The sequence below is a fragment of the Polyodon spathula genome, chromosome 1 (assembly GCF_017654505.1).
Source record: "Polyodon spathula isolate WHYD16114869_AA chromosome 1, ASM1765450v1, whole genome shotgun sequence".
Lineage (NCBI taxonomy): Eukaryota > Metazoa > Chordata > Actinopteri > Acipenseriformes > Polyodontidae > Polyodon > Polyodon spathula.
This window is the reverse complement of record NC_054534.1, coordinates 91,096,984-91,112,249: the sequence shown is the minus strand read 5'-3', so window position 1 is coordinate 91,112,249 and position 15,266 is coordinate 91,096,984. Positions and strand designations below refer to the sequence as shown.

At 33.2% G+C, this 15,266-nt stretch overlaps 1 protein-coding gene across 1 annotated transcript in view; it reads left to right on the top strand.

Moving 5' to 3' along the window:
• The window catches only part of LOC121324175 (BTB/POZ domain-containing protein KCTD8-like), a 44,734-nt gene extending 32,787 nt beyond the window's left edge, over positions 1 to 11,947 (top strand). Inside the window, exon 3 of the mRNA XM_041265731.1 lies at positions 10,318 to 11,947. Within this exon, the coding sequence (XP_041121665.1) occupies positions 10,318 to 10,778 (461 nt within the window). The 3' untranslated portion in view covers positions 10,779 to 11,947. The remainder of the gene's footprint in view (positions 1 to 10,317) is intronic.
• The last annotated feature ends 3,319 nt before the right edge of the window (positions 11,948 to 15,266 follow it).

Here is a 15,266-nt window from a genome sequence, read left to right as displayed (position 1 = left end):
ATATGAGGGCGACCTTTATTAATAATACTAACTTCAAACTAATTTAACTTCTAACTAATACTAATTTCAAACACTGCAATATTTTATTACATAATTTATGACATTTTAGAAGTATCGCAATTGCTTATTTTCTGTAATATGGTAGCCTATCTGTATGTAGCATGTGTGGTTAACTACTTTGACTACAGTAGATTTATGGGGTCAGGGGAGTACTGTACCAGCGAATCAGGAGTGTGGGTTGTTAAGGGGCGGGACATGTTTTTCTGCACCAAAAATGACCTCAGAATATCAATTTGATTTCTGTAAAAAGTACAATATATCCAACTCGGTTATTCTCACTGTAACTTGCTTGTTTAGAATTTCTCTGTAGAGAAACCAAAACTAAATCTTCTCATAGATAGTAAGCACATTATTTTTATTTGTATGGGATTGAGTACAGGACTTATAATTGAACTAACAACAAAACCACCTATAACAACTGCACTACCATAAAATGTGTGTGTGTGTGTACATTAGTTTGTAATGTACATGAAAGATTAAGGCTCCCATCTCTTCAGGGGTGTTACATGTACATAAGTCAGTGTTGCACGTTTGTTTGTTTACTGTGTGTTTTTTTAGTAGGGGGAGAAAACAATACGTTAATGTTTCTTTATTCAAGGGTGGCCTTTATTATAAAGCTGATATATGACTGGTGTCAATAGGGTGTCTTTAATTCGAGAGCGCAAAATTGAAGTAATACAATATTTTCTTCATTTTCTGGAATGTATATTCACTGATTGGGAAAATACTCTCCCATTATAACTAAATTAACTTTCTCTTCACCAACTATTACACAGCTATATATATATATATATATATATATATATATATATATATATATATATATATATATATATATATATATATATTATATAAATATTTTAAAATTTCTTTGTAAAATCCCTTAATCTCAGAGAATATATTTGTCAAACAATCCTCAGATTTAAACCAACATGACAGTTGTTGTAACAAATGCACCCACTGAGATTAGGGGTTTTACCAATATCTGTTCATTTTCCAGTCTGCAGAGCTGTATTTATTATTTGGTTAGATGCAACAGCAAACGATTTAAATTAAACAAATGGTGTAAGACCTACAAATTATGTTTCCTGTCTCACAAGTAAACCCAGGGTTCACTATGTATTGTCTTTAATGTGTCAGTATTAGGTTGTGATTTAGAGACTTCTTTATTCAGCAGCACTTGGCATGCTAGGTTCTCATTGGAATATATAGCTGATGGCTATTTTCTCTTCTCCTCTCTAACAATTGCCTGGCTGGTTTTAGTCCCCATTGTAATTTTTTCAAACCAAGTACAGTAGGATTAATTTACTCTCCTGGTGGGTAGCCAATTTTCATCAAAGTACCTTTAAGATTTACATCTAATGTAAATAAATAAATGATGTAGAAGCTGTTGTTTTACCCTTATGATTTTTTTAAAGATCTTGCAAAGTGTTCATCTTTAAAGGCATGTAAGATAAACCTGTGACCATTACAATTTAGTACTTCGCTGAATTTACATTTTGTACATTAGAAAAAAACACCTGAAAAACCCACGGTCCATGATTATTAGTTCACCCTGGGAACCCATTATTTTCTACAGCTGTAGCTTTCAGCCTGCCAAAAAGCCCTTAGCAAGCTGTGCAACCCTTTAACTAATGCCACCTATTAACAGTTTTGAGCAGATTTATTAATGCTCATAATTAGTACCCTGAATTAATTTTATTTTGTATCTAGTTGCGAGCTGTCTTAGCCCTCCTGATGTGTTGGGAGACCAGTGGACCCCAGAATTCTAATAGCAGAGGAATAGCACCCCCAGAACACTAACAGGGCTATGTAAATAATAACACACTAGAAGGTGTCCAATGCTGATATACCTGGAAAACCTGCTGCTTTGAGACAAACCATGTATCAACACAGAAGAAAACAGAGAGTCCTTTTAAAACATAAGTACAATTTGATTATATTCAGTGAAATAGAGCATACCGTATATTCTTAAGAATACAAACAACAGTAAGAACAGTGCAATTGGGCCATTCTGCATGTTCTTATACTGCTATACCTACAGAGACTCCTTCTTCTGTTGATATGCAACAAAGAGTCATTTGTTGGGAGTTTTCTTTGTTTTTCAGTACATTATAAACAACTATGTTAAAAAGACAGTAAAGTGTCAAAGATAGAGGATACATTGTTTTTATGAATTAAAGATATACATTTTGCGAGCACAATTATCTGATTTTCTATATTGAAGTTTATTTCTGCACATGAATGGTCTCTAAACTCAATTACCTGTTTAAAATGGATTCACCCATCATGTTCCTGATGTGATTATAAGCTTGCTTCAATTTCAAGCCACATTATAAACAGTTTTCAGATGAGTTATACAGTTTTGTAACATATGGATTCTGAAGACCATTACAACAGCACAACAGTAGTCTATTAGACCTGATGTAAAGGTCCATATAGATCAAATGTTGTTTTAGCTTGGCCAGCACAGTGTTTATGTCTCAGTCTGCTTTGGTACACCAGACATAAGAATGTTTCACAGTAGTCAGCTGATTTCCCTCACATGCTGTCTTTAACATGATTTATGTCTTGCTGAGAGGCACGTTGAATACAATCTAATGGAGTGCTGGTACAGGTTTATTGGGATATTGACATTTTATCACCAATTAACTTGTGTTATGTATCCCATTACCCTGATAGCACAGAATGTATCACGGGTACTTTTCAAGATTAAGAATGATTCTACTCTAACTGTTTCTGCTTAAGTGTTTCCCAAAACATGACTGAAAAATACCATTAGCGGTTCAAGCCTGAAATATATTATATTAAGGGGCTGATGTAAGGATACTGCAGCTGCAAATTCTTTAAACACATACAAACCGTGTTTAGCTGCCTAAAATTGCGGCATATGTAAACAATGTTTTTCACCCGCCGTTCTGCACCCGCTATCAAATTAGCACTTTGCCATCATTAATCCATTTAAAAACTTTCATGCTGAGTGACCTCAGCCATAAGGACTCTAAGCTCCTCCTGAGAAAAAAATATTTTCTTTTCCGTGTGCCAGGAGAACTTTTCTGCCATTCCTCTGACATATGTTTGTGTTTGGTTTGATTTAATTTTTTTGCTCACAAATCAATCAATCAATCAATCAAATTTATTCTGTATAGTGCCTTTCATGTCAAGGCACCCTAAAGCGCTTCACATGACATAAATATACTATACAATAATACAATATAATATACAGTAAAATATAAAAAAAAAAACATCCAAAAACAAATGGGAATAAATAAATAAAATACATATTAACAAAATTCTAAAACAAGCCATTCCAATCTACAAAAAGGTCTCTACATAAAGATATGTTTTCTCAAATCTCATACAGTGCCTACTGCTCTCTGCACTCCTAACTCACCTCACCTCTGGGCTGAAAATGTGGCCGCTAAACAGCCCGATGCACAGGCGGTGCTCATTGCGATAAATAAGGTTATATTGAAAGCTCCTATGTGTACCTAATTGTTTCTTGCCAGTTCCGTAACATCAGCAGTTTGATGCAAAAAAAAAAACAGCAGCTGTACAAAATAGTATCACTCATTGCAGCTCTCTTGTATGTTAGGCCACAGACAGAAAAGTCATGATTTGATGTGAGTACAAGCCGATGACATTTTTGTTGTAGTCCAAGTGAGTGCATTCCTCAGTAGAACAGCTACTGCATCATTAATCCTACTGTACCATTAATCCTACTGTACCATTCATTCTACTGTACCATTTGTTCCTACAGGATAATTAAGTGGAATTCTGCTGAAAATTCCATTTTCAGAATGTCCCACCATTGTGAGTTTTTGAAGTATTGTTTGTGAAGAAAGTGGTGCCTGCTACAATATCAGCCCTCTGTCAAAGTCAGGTAGACTGTATTTCTTGTCCATTGTGGCTAAACAGGCTTACTGTACAACAACACTACATGTAAAACAAATGCATCACCTTCTTTACACTTCAAAATTAATGCACATGCAGTGAACTGATATGTTTGTGTTCCACTATTTAATACTTACATAATTATTTAATGTACGTATATAATTAAATGACTGGATGCTGTATGATCTCAATTACAAAAGTGTGTGCTAAGTTCATGTACTACATATTAGTAAATTAAACTCCAATGTAACTATATATAGTTAAGCTGTATTTCAAAGTGTAACTGATTCTTCATAGTGATATCTTCTCAATATTTTAATTTCTACATTGAAGGGTGGGAGTTACCACTGAATACATAAAAATGTGTAATATACTTTTTTCTAACACTTTTACGAGACAGTAGTTGTCAAAATGATAATTTTCTTCAATATTTTTTTGTTTTGTTATCATACATCAACCAAGATCTGAAGTAAAATAAAATAGTTATGGTTAAAATATTATTCGTTCCACTAAACTATTAAACATTTATCACTGAAGCTGTTTAAGAATATATATTATGTTTTTTCATTTTTTGTATTATTTTTTTTTTTAAACTGTCTTTCCTTTTGTGCACAGGCTCATGTTGGTGTTGTTGTTTTCTGTTAAAGATGCAAAAGCAAGTGTTTTGCCAAATCAGGCAGCAAAGACAGAACCTGAGCATATATAGACCTGGTTAGTTTCTTAAGCAAGCAATCTTGTTTTTTGTAAAAACAGCTGCAATAACACTTCAAGTCACCTGCTGTTTTCTTTAAATCTGCCCTGCAGTCATCCTCTCACAATTGGTCTGTATCAAAGATTTTAATTTACTTATTGTCAGTCCACTCCTACTTTCCATTTGTGCTAAATTAAATGCCTCGTGTCACTGTCACTGTCAGATGAACTGCGTCTCAGGTGTCGGATAGTTACTTTGCAGTGACACATGGAGCACAAATTAAAACGATTTGGATTTGTGGTAAATCATGCTGTCATAGCTCAGAATCTGTTATTTTCTTTGTGCATGCATCTTAACATTGTAATGCGCCATGGGGTTTTTATTGTAGTTTTCATTTCATAATTAGGAACCTTATAAGCCAATTTCAAACATACGTGGTGTATGTGTTTTATGTATAATGGTAGAAGCACCATCACCCATTTGTATTTCGACAAAGACATTTGATTGTTTAACCTTTCCTGTGTAATTAAATAAACCACACTCTTCAAATATTGAATGTCACCTACAAGGCATAACCAAGCATTTATTTTAATTATGTATGAATTATTCCTTACAGTCTTTCTGTAACTGTAATATTAGTTTCAATAGAACAAAGGACATATTACCTTCTATTTGAAATGCTGCACAATCAAATAAGTTTTGTGAATAAAAAGAAGAAAGTCTGAAGTTTATCTTTTGCCCAGTTCTTTGTCTTGTTTTGTGAGTTAGATAATATTGCTTGCCTTTTATCCCTAACAAGATCTGTTCTGCATCCAAACACTACATCTCTGACTGCTAGTGCACCAGTAACCACCTTAGTTCAGCTGGTAAAGCAACTGGTTGTCTCAATTTTTAAGAATACTTGACAAAGGTTTAAAAATTTAAGAAAAAACTGAAGTTTTGACACAAACGCACACACCCTAATTATATCAATGGGTTTTAATTTATTTAAAGCAATTATTTTTTGTTCACATGTTAGTAAATTAGTTGTTAAAAGTCATTTAAGGAATACTTTGTGTTGCATTACATTTTGAATTTGAATAAACGACAAGCCTTTTGCATTTTTTTCTCAAGTGCTTCAATAAATCCAGGCATTTTCACTGTTACCTTGCTCTCTTCTGTGGTACATTGAACTCAGTAGTTGCCATAGTGATGGATCTTAGACCAGCTCGATTTCATGCAGTAGTTACATCGAAAACAGTACCGTGACATCTACTGAAACAGATCAAACTGGCTGGTTAAAAAAATTGTAATTATGTATAATAAACAAAAAAGGGGTCTATAAAAAGAAAAGTGAGAGAATATATTAGTGAGTTGATAAATAAAACTTACCCTATGGAATGGATATTCAGTATTCAGATACCTTTAAGGTGGCAAGTCAGGTTGCTGTGGGGTTGAATCGACAGGTTCCTAGAAGCTACTTTACATATTGATCACCTTTCATCTAGTCTGTTACCGAAGAGATAATCAGGATGTCTGTAGCAGAAAAAGAATGTTTAAAAGATCAAGTAACCTAAAGTATAGGCGCAAGGAGAATCTTTCAACTGTAGGACAGCATATTCAGAAGCTTACTAATGAAACCTTGAACATTAATGTTAATGGCAACTTTTGAAAAATTACTAAAACAATGCTAACAGCTCTAAAAAAAAATAAAAAAAGCAACATATATGGTTATATAGCAATATATATGGTTATGTCTGTTAGTTGTTGTGAAACTACTAAGGGTGAAATTGAACTTAAATTACAAAGCAAATATATTGTATGCGAAGGCAGTATCACATTACTAACTGTTTTAACTGTTAAATGCATCGCTTTATGTATTGCTGACTAATATTTCTCAAAATGTAAAGATAAATCTCCTGTAAGATACAATCTGATGTTCACCTAGAGTCAGAAAGGCAAGCTCTCTTTATGGAGATGTATTTACCATGAAAGGTTAATACATCTGTATAAAAGGAAATATCTGTAATTGAAGAAGCCATTCACAATTATTAAATGCACACTTAAGATTATTTGAAAACACTAAGGCAAATAAATTAATTCTGTAAGATCTCATTGTAGAAGGAATACCAATGCAAAAAGATTACAAAAGATTAGGAACAAATAATACATGATATGATGGTAGCACACTCATTAATATTGGTTCAGTCCATTATTATACTATTTGTAAATCTAAATATGAAAATCTTATCATTGTGTTATAATTCTAACAATGACTCATAACATTGTAGCTGCCCTTGCCTACCAGTATCATTGACAATAATTTGGGAAGGTGGTTTTGTCCAAATAAATAATGTCAGAAAACAAAGCATGTGAAATAAAGCAGAGATATAAATTCAGTTAATTTAAAACTACCACCAGTAATTTCTGTGAATATATTGACCTACTGATCACTATACAAGTGCACTGTATGGTTATGGTCAGATTTGAGGGGTGGCCTGGAAAAAAATGTGTTTGTTTCATAATGGAAAGCAAGCATGGGTTATCTGAAAAAAAAAATGAAAATGTGTTTTATCAAGTTTTTCAGGTCACACCCCCCCCCCCCCCCCCCTCCCCCCCCCCCCCAAACTATGATAGAAATGGGCAATTATGTGGGTTAATTGCTTGAATTTAATACATATTCAACATTTTAGGACTGCAATATGCTTTGTTATAAACATCATCTTGATAGGCAGACACTACAATGCAAGTGGTTCCATAAATTATTTCTCTTGATTGCAGTTAATGAAGACAAAGAACACTTGTTCCCTAAGGGTTCTTTACATAGACATTTGAAAAGAGAAACTATTTGTGAATAAAAAGCAAATTCAGCAAATTAGTTGCACAAAACCATAGATTTTATCCATTAGGACAAATGCACAAGGTACCACACTTGTATTCAATGTTTTCAGAGTTGTTTAATAAAATTCAAAAGAGTCCCTTGTGTTTATATGAAAGCTCTTCAATTGTATGAAGTGTATTTAATAGTCACCACTGTGCACATTATTTTAAAACACTACCACTTTGAAGATTCAATATCCTTTAATTGCTCCTGAGCATCTGCTTTTGCAAGCAATTTATTTGGGGTATGTTAGCACTTTTTATACAAAACTAGAATGCTAAGAAATACAAGATAAACAGTATCTCGACAAAAAAATAAATAAATAAAAATGATAAAACAAAATGACAAATAAAAAAACAAAATGGTCAAAAACTGATTTGCTCATTAAAATAACTTTGAAACAGGATGATTATCCTGTCAGGAATATCAAGATTTTTTGTGAGCAAGGGGTTTTGAGTGGGTTCCAATGGGCAATAAAAGACATTTACAAATTTCTGGAGAATTTGGATTCCAAATGGACGCATGAATTACTTATGCTTTCCCATTTTTGCATAACATACATGAGCCCATTTCCGTTTAAATCAGCCTTCACAATACAGTGCTGTTCAATAGAATGTAGTTTACAAATCTGTTTTAAGTTATGTAAAGCTTCCATTGCTCAGTTCATTCATCAGTCAGTGTTATATATTATTAAGCTCCAGCATAGCAGTATTTTGTCAGCAAAGCAAGACAAACCTTGATCCAAAGTAGCTTATCACTAGATGACACTGGCTCTTACATCTATAAAGACATTTTGGTTGATCTACCAAGCTTATCTATGATACATACATTTGAAGTGTCTTACTCTTAGTCCAGAGTCTTGTTTGAACCTGCTTAATTGTTTTGTTGAATGTTACATATTGGTCTAAAGGGGTTTTATACTAATTTACAAAAAAAAACAAAAAAAACATGAATGACTGTTTTTCAATTTATGTTTCAGGTCTAGCATTTATTTATTTATTTGGATTAAGAATATTTTTTATGGTTTGGTTCCATTTGCAGGGAGTCTGCCAGATGACTTTCTAGCTTCATGTATAATTCAAGGCAATACAAGCTGACAGAGAATAACAGATACAAAGCTACGGCTTTAAATCATTACAGACACGGCACCACACAGGGAACAACACCCCTTTCATAAGCAAGATCATTTTAAACCTGCAATCATGAGGCAGGCAATTACACCATTACCCATAGCACTAGCTTGAAAAATATATTTTTCACATAGACAACCTTGTCCTTGGATTACATCCTCTCTCAAGAAAAAAATAAATAAAATTATTTTAATCAACCAGGCCTAAAAAAACATTTAGGAGAATTTGTAGTTAAAAACTTGCAAACTTCAGTGATTTTCAATGATATTTCTAATTCACAATTTCCACCAGATGCTGAACCTATGGTTATAGAAAGGTGTTCACAGAATCCATATTTATTAAAGCTTTTTAAAAAAAAAATAATAATAATAAAATATATTGATGCATTTGACATTTTCTCGGATATCTTGTTTAGTTTCTTATAGGCCATTTGAACATTAAAATCATTGTATGATAGCATCCAAATACCCCAGTCTATCTCAGAAATTGCATTTAGTTTGACATGAAATACAAACACAGAAAAATCACTGTTGCAGAATAATTTGTTTCAAGGTTTATTTTAAATAACATTTTGATATAGTTCTTTTTTCCATATATATTGTGTTAATTTTAATACATTGATTAATATATAGTGATGGAAATACAGAGATGTTTGTGTGCCGAGTACTAAGTACCTATAACAAGTATGAAGTTTTTGGGGGTTTTTTGTACCAGTAAAACAAAGCATACTGCTCATTTTTAAGACACTAACAGTTTAGTCACGCCCACTTCTTGTTGTACTCTACAAATACGCATTAGGACTTCAACATGATACAAATAACTGCCATTCAATGTTAAAGCAGTGTCTGATCACTTTCTGAGAACTGACAATAAGGTTGCATATTTAGGAATCCTAAATCTTTACCCTCTGTGTGTGTAATACAATCCTGAGTTAGTGAATGCTGATGAATATTAGTGACAAGGAAGCATTGATGCTGGAAGCCGTATCTAAAGGATACACCGTGGAGCAATTATTGAGTACTGTAGTTATTCTGTGAATGAGTGAAAGAACCACAGCACTCAATGAACATCCATGGAGTATTATTACTATCAAGTACAATCTATAGAAAATAAATTATGTTTAATCCTAAATTAAACAACTGAATTCAGATAATATTTTTTTTCTTAAATCATGCTCTGAATCTGTTTGCAATGCAGCATAATTTGAAACAGTGCAATTTATCTGGTCATTTTGCTGTTTGAGCTGAATAAATGCAAGATAGATTCAAAGGGCAAGGCAACACTTAGATAGGTATTGTGGATTGAATGTAGGAATGATTGACCGTTTAAATTGAGGGAGTTTTGGCCTAGGATCTCACCAGGCCACTGGGAGCCACCCACAATTGGGGTGAGACACTGACCCCCGCAGAAGGGCAATGACACTGCAAAGGAGGAGGAGAGGAGTAGGTGGGGAAGGGATACTTTAGCCTAATGCCTTCAACTGCAAAATGAGACCTGGTAAAAAGTAAAAATAAATCAATCAGAAATGTTGAATACAGAAAGTTGTAGTGTGTTTTCTTCTGCTACAGAGAAACTGTGCACAACCATTTTTAGGTCTGGCAACACTGAGTATTGAGTTCAGTTCAGTGTTGTGTGTGTATAGAAGTAAAGTTCTAATTTTACACTGATTTTGTTTCTGGCAGGGCCAACCCAGAGGACGGTATCTCCAAAACAAGAATGTGAAGAAAGGAAACAAGAGAAGCTCCCAGACAAAGGAAGCGAAAGTGGAACTTCCTTAAATGAACTGTCCACCTCCAGCTCTGAGACCCATTCAGAAATCACCAGTCCACAAGACAACATATCCTGTGCTCCACAGGCCTCCTCACAACAGCCAAGCACACTCACCTTGGATCGGCCTTCGAAAAAGGTCTCTGTGCAGTGGATGCCACAACCGGACAAGCGCAGGAACAGTGAGCTCTTTCAGACTCTGATGAGCGCCCCTCGAGAGACAAAGCTAAACAAGAAGAAAGCTTCTGAAAAGCTAAGTGTGGAAGAAGAAATGAAAAAGTGCATACAGGATTTTAAACAAATTAAAATACCTGCCGATTTTCCAGAACGCAAACGTCAGTGGCAATCTGAACTGTTACAAAAGTATGAGCTATAGGGTTTTGTTTCACCCCTAAGCCATGTTACTTTACAAATGAGACTAACACTAGTCACATTCACTTGGCATTGGTTTGATCAAAATACTGTATGCTTACAAAATGAATTTAGATGTGACTCAAAAAGGAGGGGAACTTCTGAAACTAAATAGCTTACAGGGAAACTTTTGTGGTATTTAAAGTGAATACTGTATGATTAAACTAAATAGTGTGTGTTTAAAGCTATTGGTTTTTAGTTGTTATGTGCGCCATTGAATATTACAAGAGGCTTCATTAAAACAATGAAACAAATCTAGTCAATGGTACAATAGCTAGCTCCAAATGTTGATGTCAAAATCTTTCAAATAGAATCAAGTTAATTAATCACTGTGTGCTTGCATGAATGGACAGGTAATAATGGAATAGATCCAGATTCCAAAATACATGTGTTTATTTATCTACACATCAGATGTGAAACTTAAATATAAATGGAAGTTGTCCTTGATTATTGAAATATCAGATTACAGTTAGACTGTATTGTTAGTTTATGGTCAATATGTTAATTGATAAAGTATGTTTTCAATTTCTTTTATTAATTATTTGTGCTGTGCTTTACATGTAAGGACAATGTAAAACAACAATTTTATGGCATATTACTTTAGAAGTGTTTCAGTAACTGTTAAACCATGAAAGTAGTATTATAAAGTACTGCTTTGTGTCTAGGTGTTTAATATTGGCATATTTTATAACTAACCAAATGTAATAGAAATAGGATAAAAGATAAAAGTCCTGGGCTATTGAAGATTGTTTTCTAAGTTCTCTTATTAATGTAAATGTGTCATACATAAAAAAAAAAAAAAAATGTATGAATGATAAACAAGTATGTTTAAGAAAAAACTGTATTCTGAATTGTGATTGGCAATTGTTTGCTTATGAACCCTTTAATATGTGTCACTTTTCCTTTATGATGAGTACATGTCATGTTAAATAACAGTTTGACTACTCAGTCACCAGACCAATCACTGCTTGGCAATCCTCACTACGTTTTAACCAAGATATCAGGAATCCCAATACCATTCATATTAAATGTTTTAAAAATATTTTTCTTACCTTGTGCTCGACAACAAACTCCACATTTTATTGTGTAATAACATGGAATCAAAATGGATTTAATTAGGAGTTTTTGCCACTGATCAACACAAAAAAAGTCCATAATGTTAACGTGAATAATAAAATCTACAAATTGTTCTAAATTAATTACAAATATAAAACAAAATATAAAATGTTGTGGCAGGACCTGAAACGAGCAGTTTATGCTCAAAAACCCACAAACGTCACTGAGTTGAAGCAGTTCTGCATGAAGTAGTGGGCCAAAATTCCTCCACTGCGCTGTGAGAGACTGATTAATAACTACAGGAAGCGTTGGGTTGCAGTTATTGCTGCTAAAGGTGGCGTAACCAGTTATTGAGTCTAAGGGGGCAATTACTTTTTCACACGGGGGCATTGGTTGTTGCATAACTTTATTAAATAAATCAATGAAATAACTATCAAAATTTTGTGTTATTTGTTCACTCAGAGTCCCTTTTATCTAATATTAGACTTTGGCTGAAGATCTGATAACATTCAATGTCAAAAATATGCAAAAATGCAGAAAATCAGACAGGGGGAAAATACTTTTTCACTGCACTGTATATATACTGTGTGTATATATATATATATATATATATATATATATATATATATATATATATATATTATATATATATATATTCACATCAATTGGTTGGTATATTTTCAGATAAATATATTTCAAATACATAATAATTCTTAGTCACTTAATGTGCTCTAGTTCAAACTTACTAAAACGTAAATTTCTATACAACTTAGAAATGTATATACAGTACCCAAGCTCCTTTAACACAATATTATTTATTGAAATGTCAAAGTCATGCATTACTGTTACTCTCACAAAGTATCTCAATGAGCTTGCATATTTAATTACATGCATACCTTTTCCAGCCATTAGTGCCATTAAGTGGTAACAGCATTGACTTGAATTTTGAAAGTGGAAATGTCATGGTTTCATAGAAGCTGTGTTTCCAAGCCTAATGCTTTCCAGCTATTACAAATGCACACAATAATGGGTTTGGTCTTACTCACATTTAACTGGGATTAAAACAGAGCTAAGAAAAATTCCTGATTATAATAATACTGTAATTATACATTATGTCATAAACTGTAGACAGTGGTGAGGTTTACATACCTTGATAATTTCCCACACTATTATCATGATGACGACATTCTGTTGTGCTAAATTGCCGATGGTCCAACCACACTGTATAAACAATATGCTATTGCTGTTAATAACTGTAGTTCTTACTGTTATTACAAATATCAACAGCTGGAAAACAAGCTGTTAATAATAACATTTTGTTTTTCGATTAAAAGACTTAACAATTCCAATTCAACTTAGAAAAAAAAAAACACCCCATAGTATTTAATAATGATTAGTACTGTATGGGGCAAATGTGAAATAATAGTAAATAAACTGCTACCCCCAAACTGCTAGATCACTTGAGAGGATCCAATAGATGGTGCATGCTTGGTTTTAGGTCTTATACCATATATCCACAATATAATGTGGTGGCTTGTGAAACTAGTGCCTCTGAACACAATGTTGCAGTAAATGAAAACTGCCACCTGCTTTAAATTTTGTGCATTTTGTATGTATGTATTTATTTCTGTATACATGTATTTATTATGTTAATAAGTTCACTCTGTTAAGACCTCAGAGAGCACACACCTATCATTTGTTGTGACATTGCAGTGACAACTACTGTAGTTGGCATCTTTATTTATTTATTTTTATTTAAGGAAGCAAATTAGACAGAACAGTTAACACGTTCAAATGAATGTAACAGTACACTTTGCAACAGATGGTTTAGCCACTAGACAACTGATCATTAATTCACAGACAATTTCCACTGCATGTTTCAATCACTGAAACTTTTAAAGAGGTATATTTTACTTTTCAAATGAAATTAAAACAAATCATCATTATTTGCTCAATCCATAAAACATGATTTATAAAAAGTAGAATGTTTAATTACTTTTTCATTTTGAGAATACTAACATCGCAGTCGTAGATGCTTGTATCATTATATTCGTATATTCGTTATATTTTTAACATCAGAGTGAGTATACAGTTGTTATAATAACACAGCTTTCCGTTGATTATTGTGTAAATACAGATATTGTTAATATTATTTATTTATTTTGAGTGGCCAATCACTTTTTTACCCTATTTTTTATCCAGTTTGAAATGCCAGATCACCTGCAACTTGAACTGTGGACACAGTAGCTGTAGCATAGTAAAGTGATCGAACCTCAGACAGCTTCCTCTCTAACCCATGTGAGTGCAAAAGCCAATGCAATGCTTTTATTATTAATATGTGTTTTTCAACAGGGCACTCCAGTCAATAAAATGTGTCTTCTTATACATGCTTATATACCAACTTCTGACCTTCAGATAGCATGGTAGAAATAGCTATGTACACTGATGTTGTTGTTTGAAAGTTGCAATGTCTTGCATATGAATGAATACTCTGAGAAAGAGAGTTCTGATGTGGAGTTCCAATCAGAAAAGGATGCATTGTCTACCAGGTTAATTCTGTTTTACTGCAATAGTGACTTTATCAATTACTTTTCTTCTTCATTATGGAACAAACTCTGGCTAAGAGACTGAATGAGAACCCAAAAGAATTCGGTTTTCTTATAGCCGATAAATCTTCCTAACGTTGGATGATCTGTTTTTATACGAACAAATATGCATCAATAAAGTAATATATATATTATATATATATATATATATATATATATATATATATATATATATATACTTGTCATCTGCGCTGATACAATCAACATATGAAATGAACTGAATAAGTAAAAGCAAAACAATAGGTCAAAAAGCTTAAACCGGTATGTATTATGAAATTAGCTGGTGGGTGTGTTTCGGGCTATCACAATGGCAGAGGCAAAAAATAATGGCCATTACTTAGGGTTAATAAACTAACCGTCAAACTAAATTAACACAGCACCCCTACAAATTTTACAAAATGCAGCAGCATTTCACCAGAATGGGAAACACCAAATTGCTCCGCGACTTGTGTCTGATTGTGTTTTCTTTCAAGAGTTCGAACAATTTCCAACTTTGTGTAGCAAGAGAAACAGCGTCGTGTTTCAGCGTATGTTTACATGCCATTTTATAGAGATGAGGTGCACTCATAGAAGTCAGAATACAAAACAATTCAGTGATATGATGTCATTCTGGATAAACTTAAAGATTTAATAAACCAATCAGTGTCCCTCTCATGATGACAGGACGTTTTTTTTGTTGTTTTTTTTTTTTTTTTTTTACAAAACAGTAGTGTATGTTTTGAACGGATAACTATCGATGCCCCAAGAAGGTGTTCTTTTAAGCAACGTTCCTGTTCCTGTAGGTGGAGCAT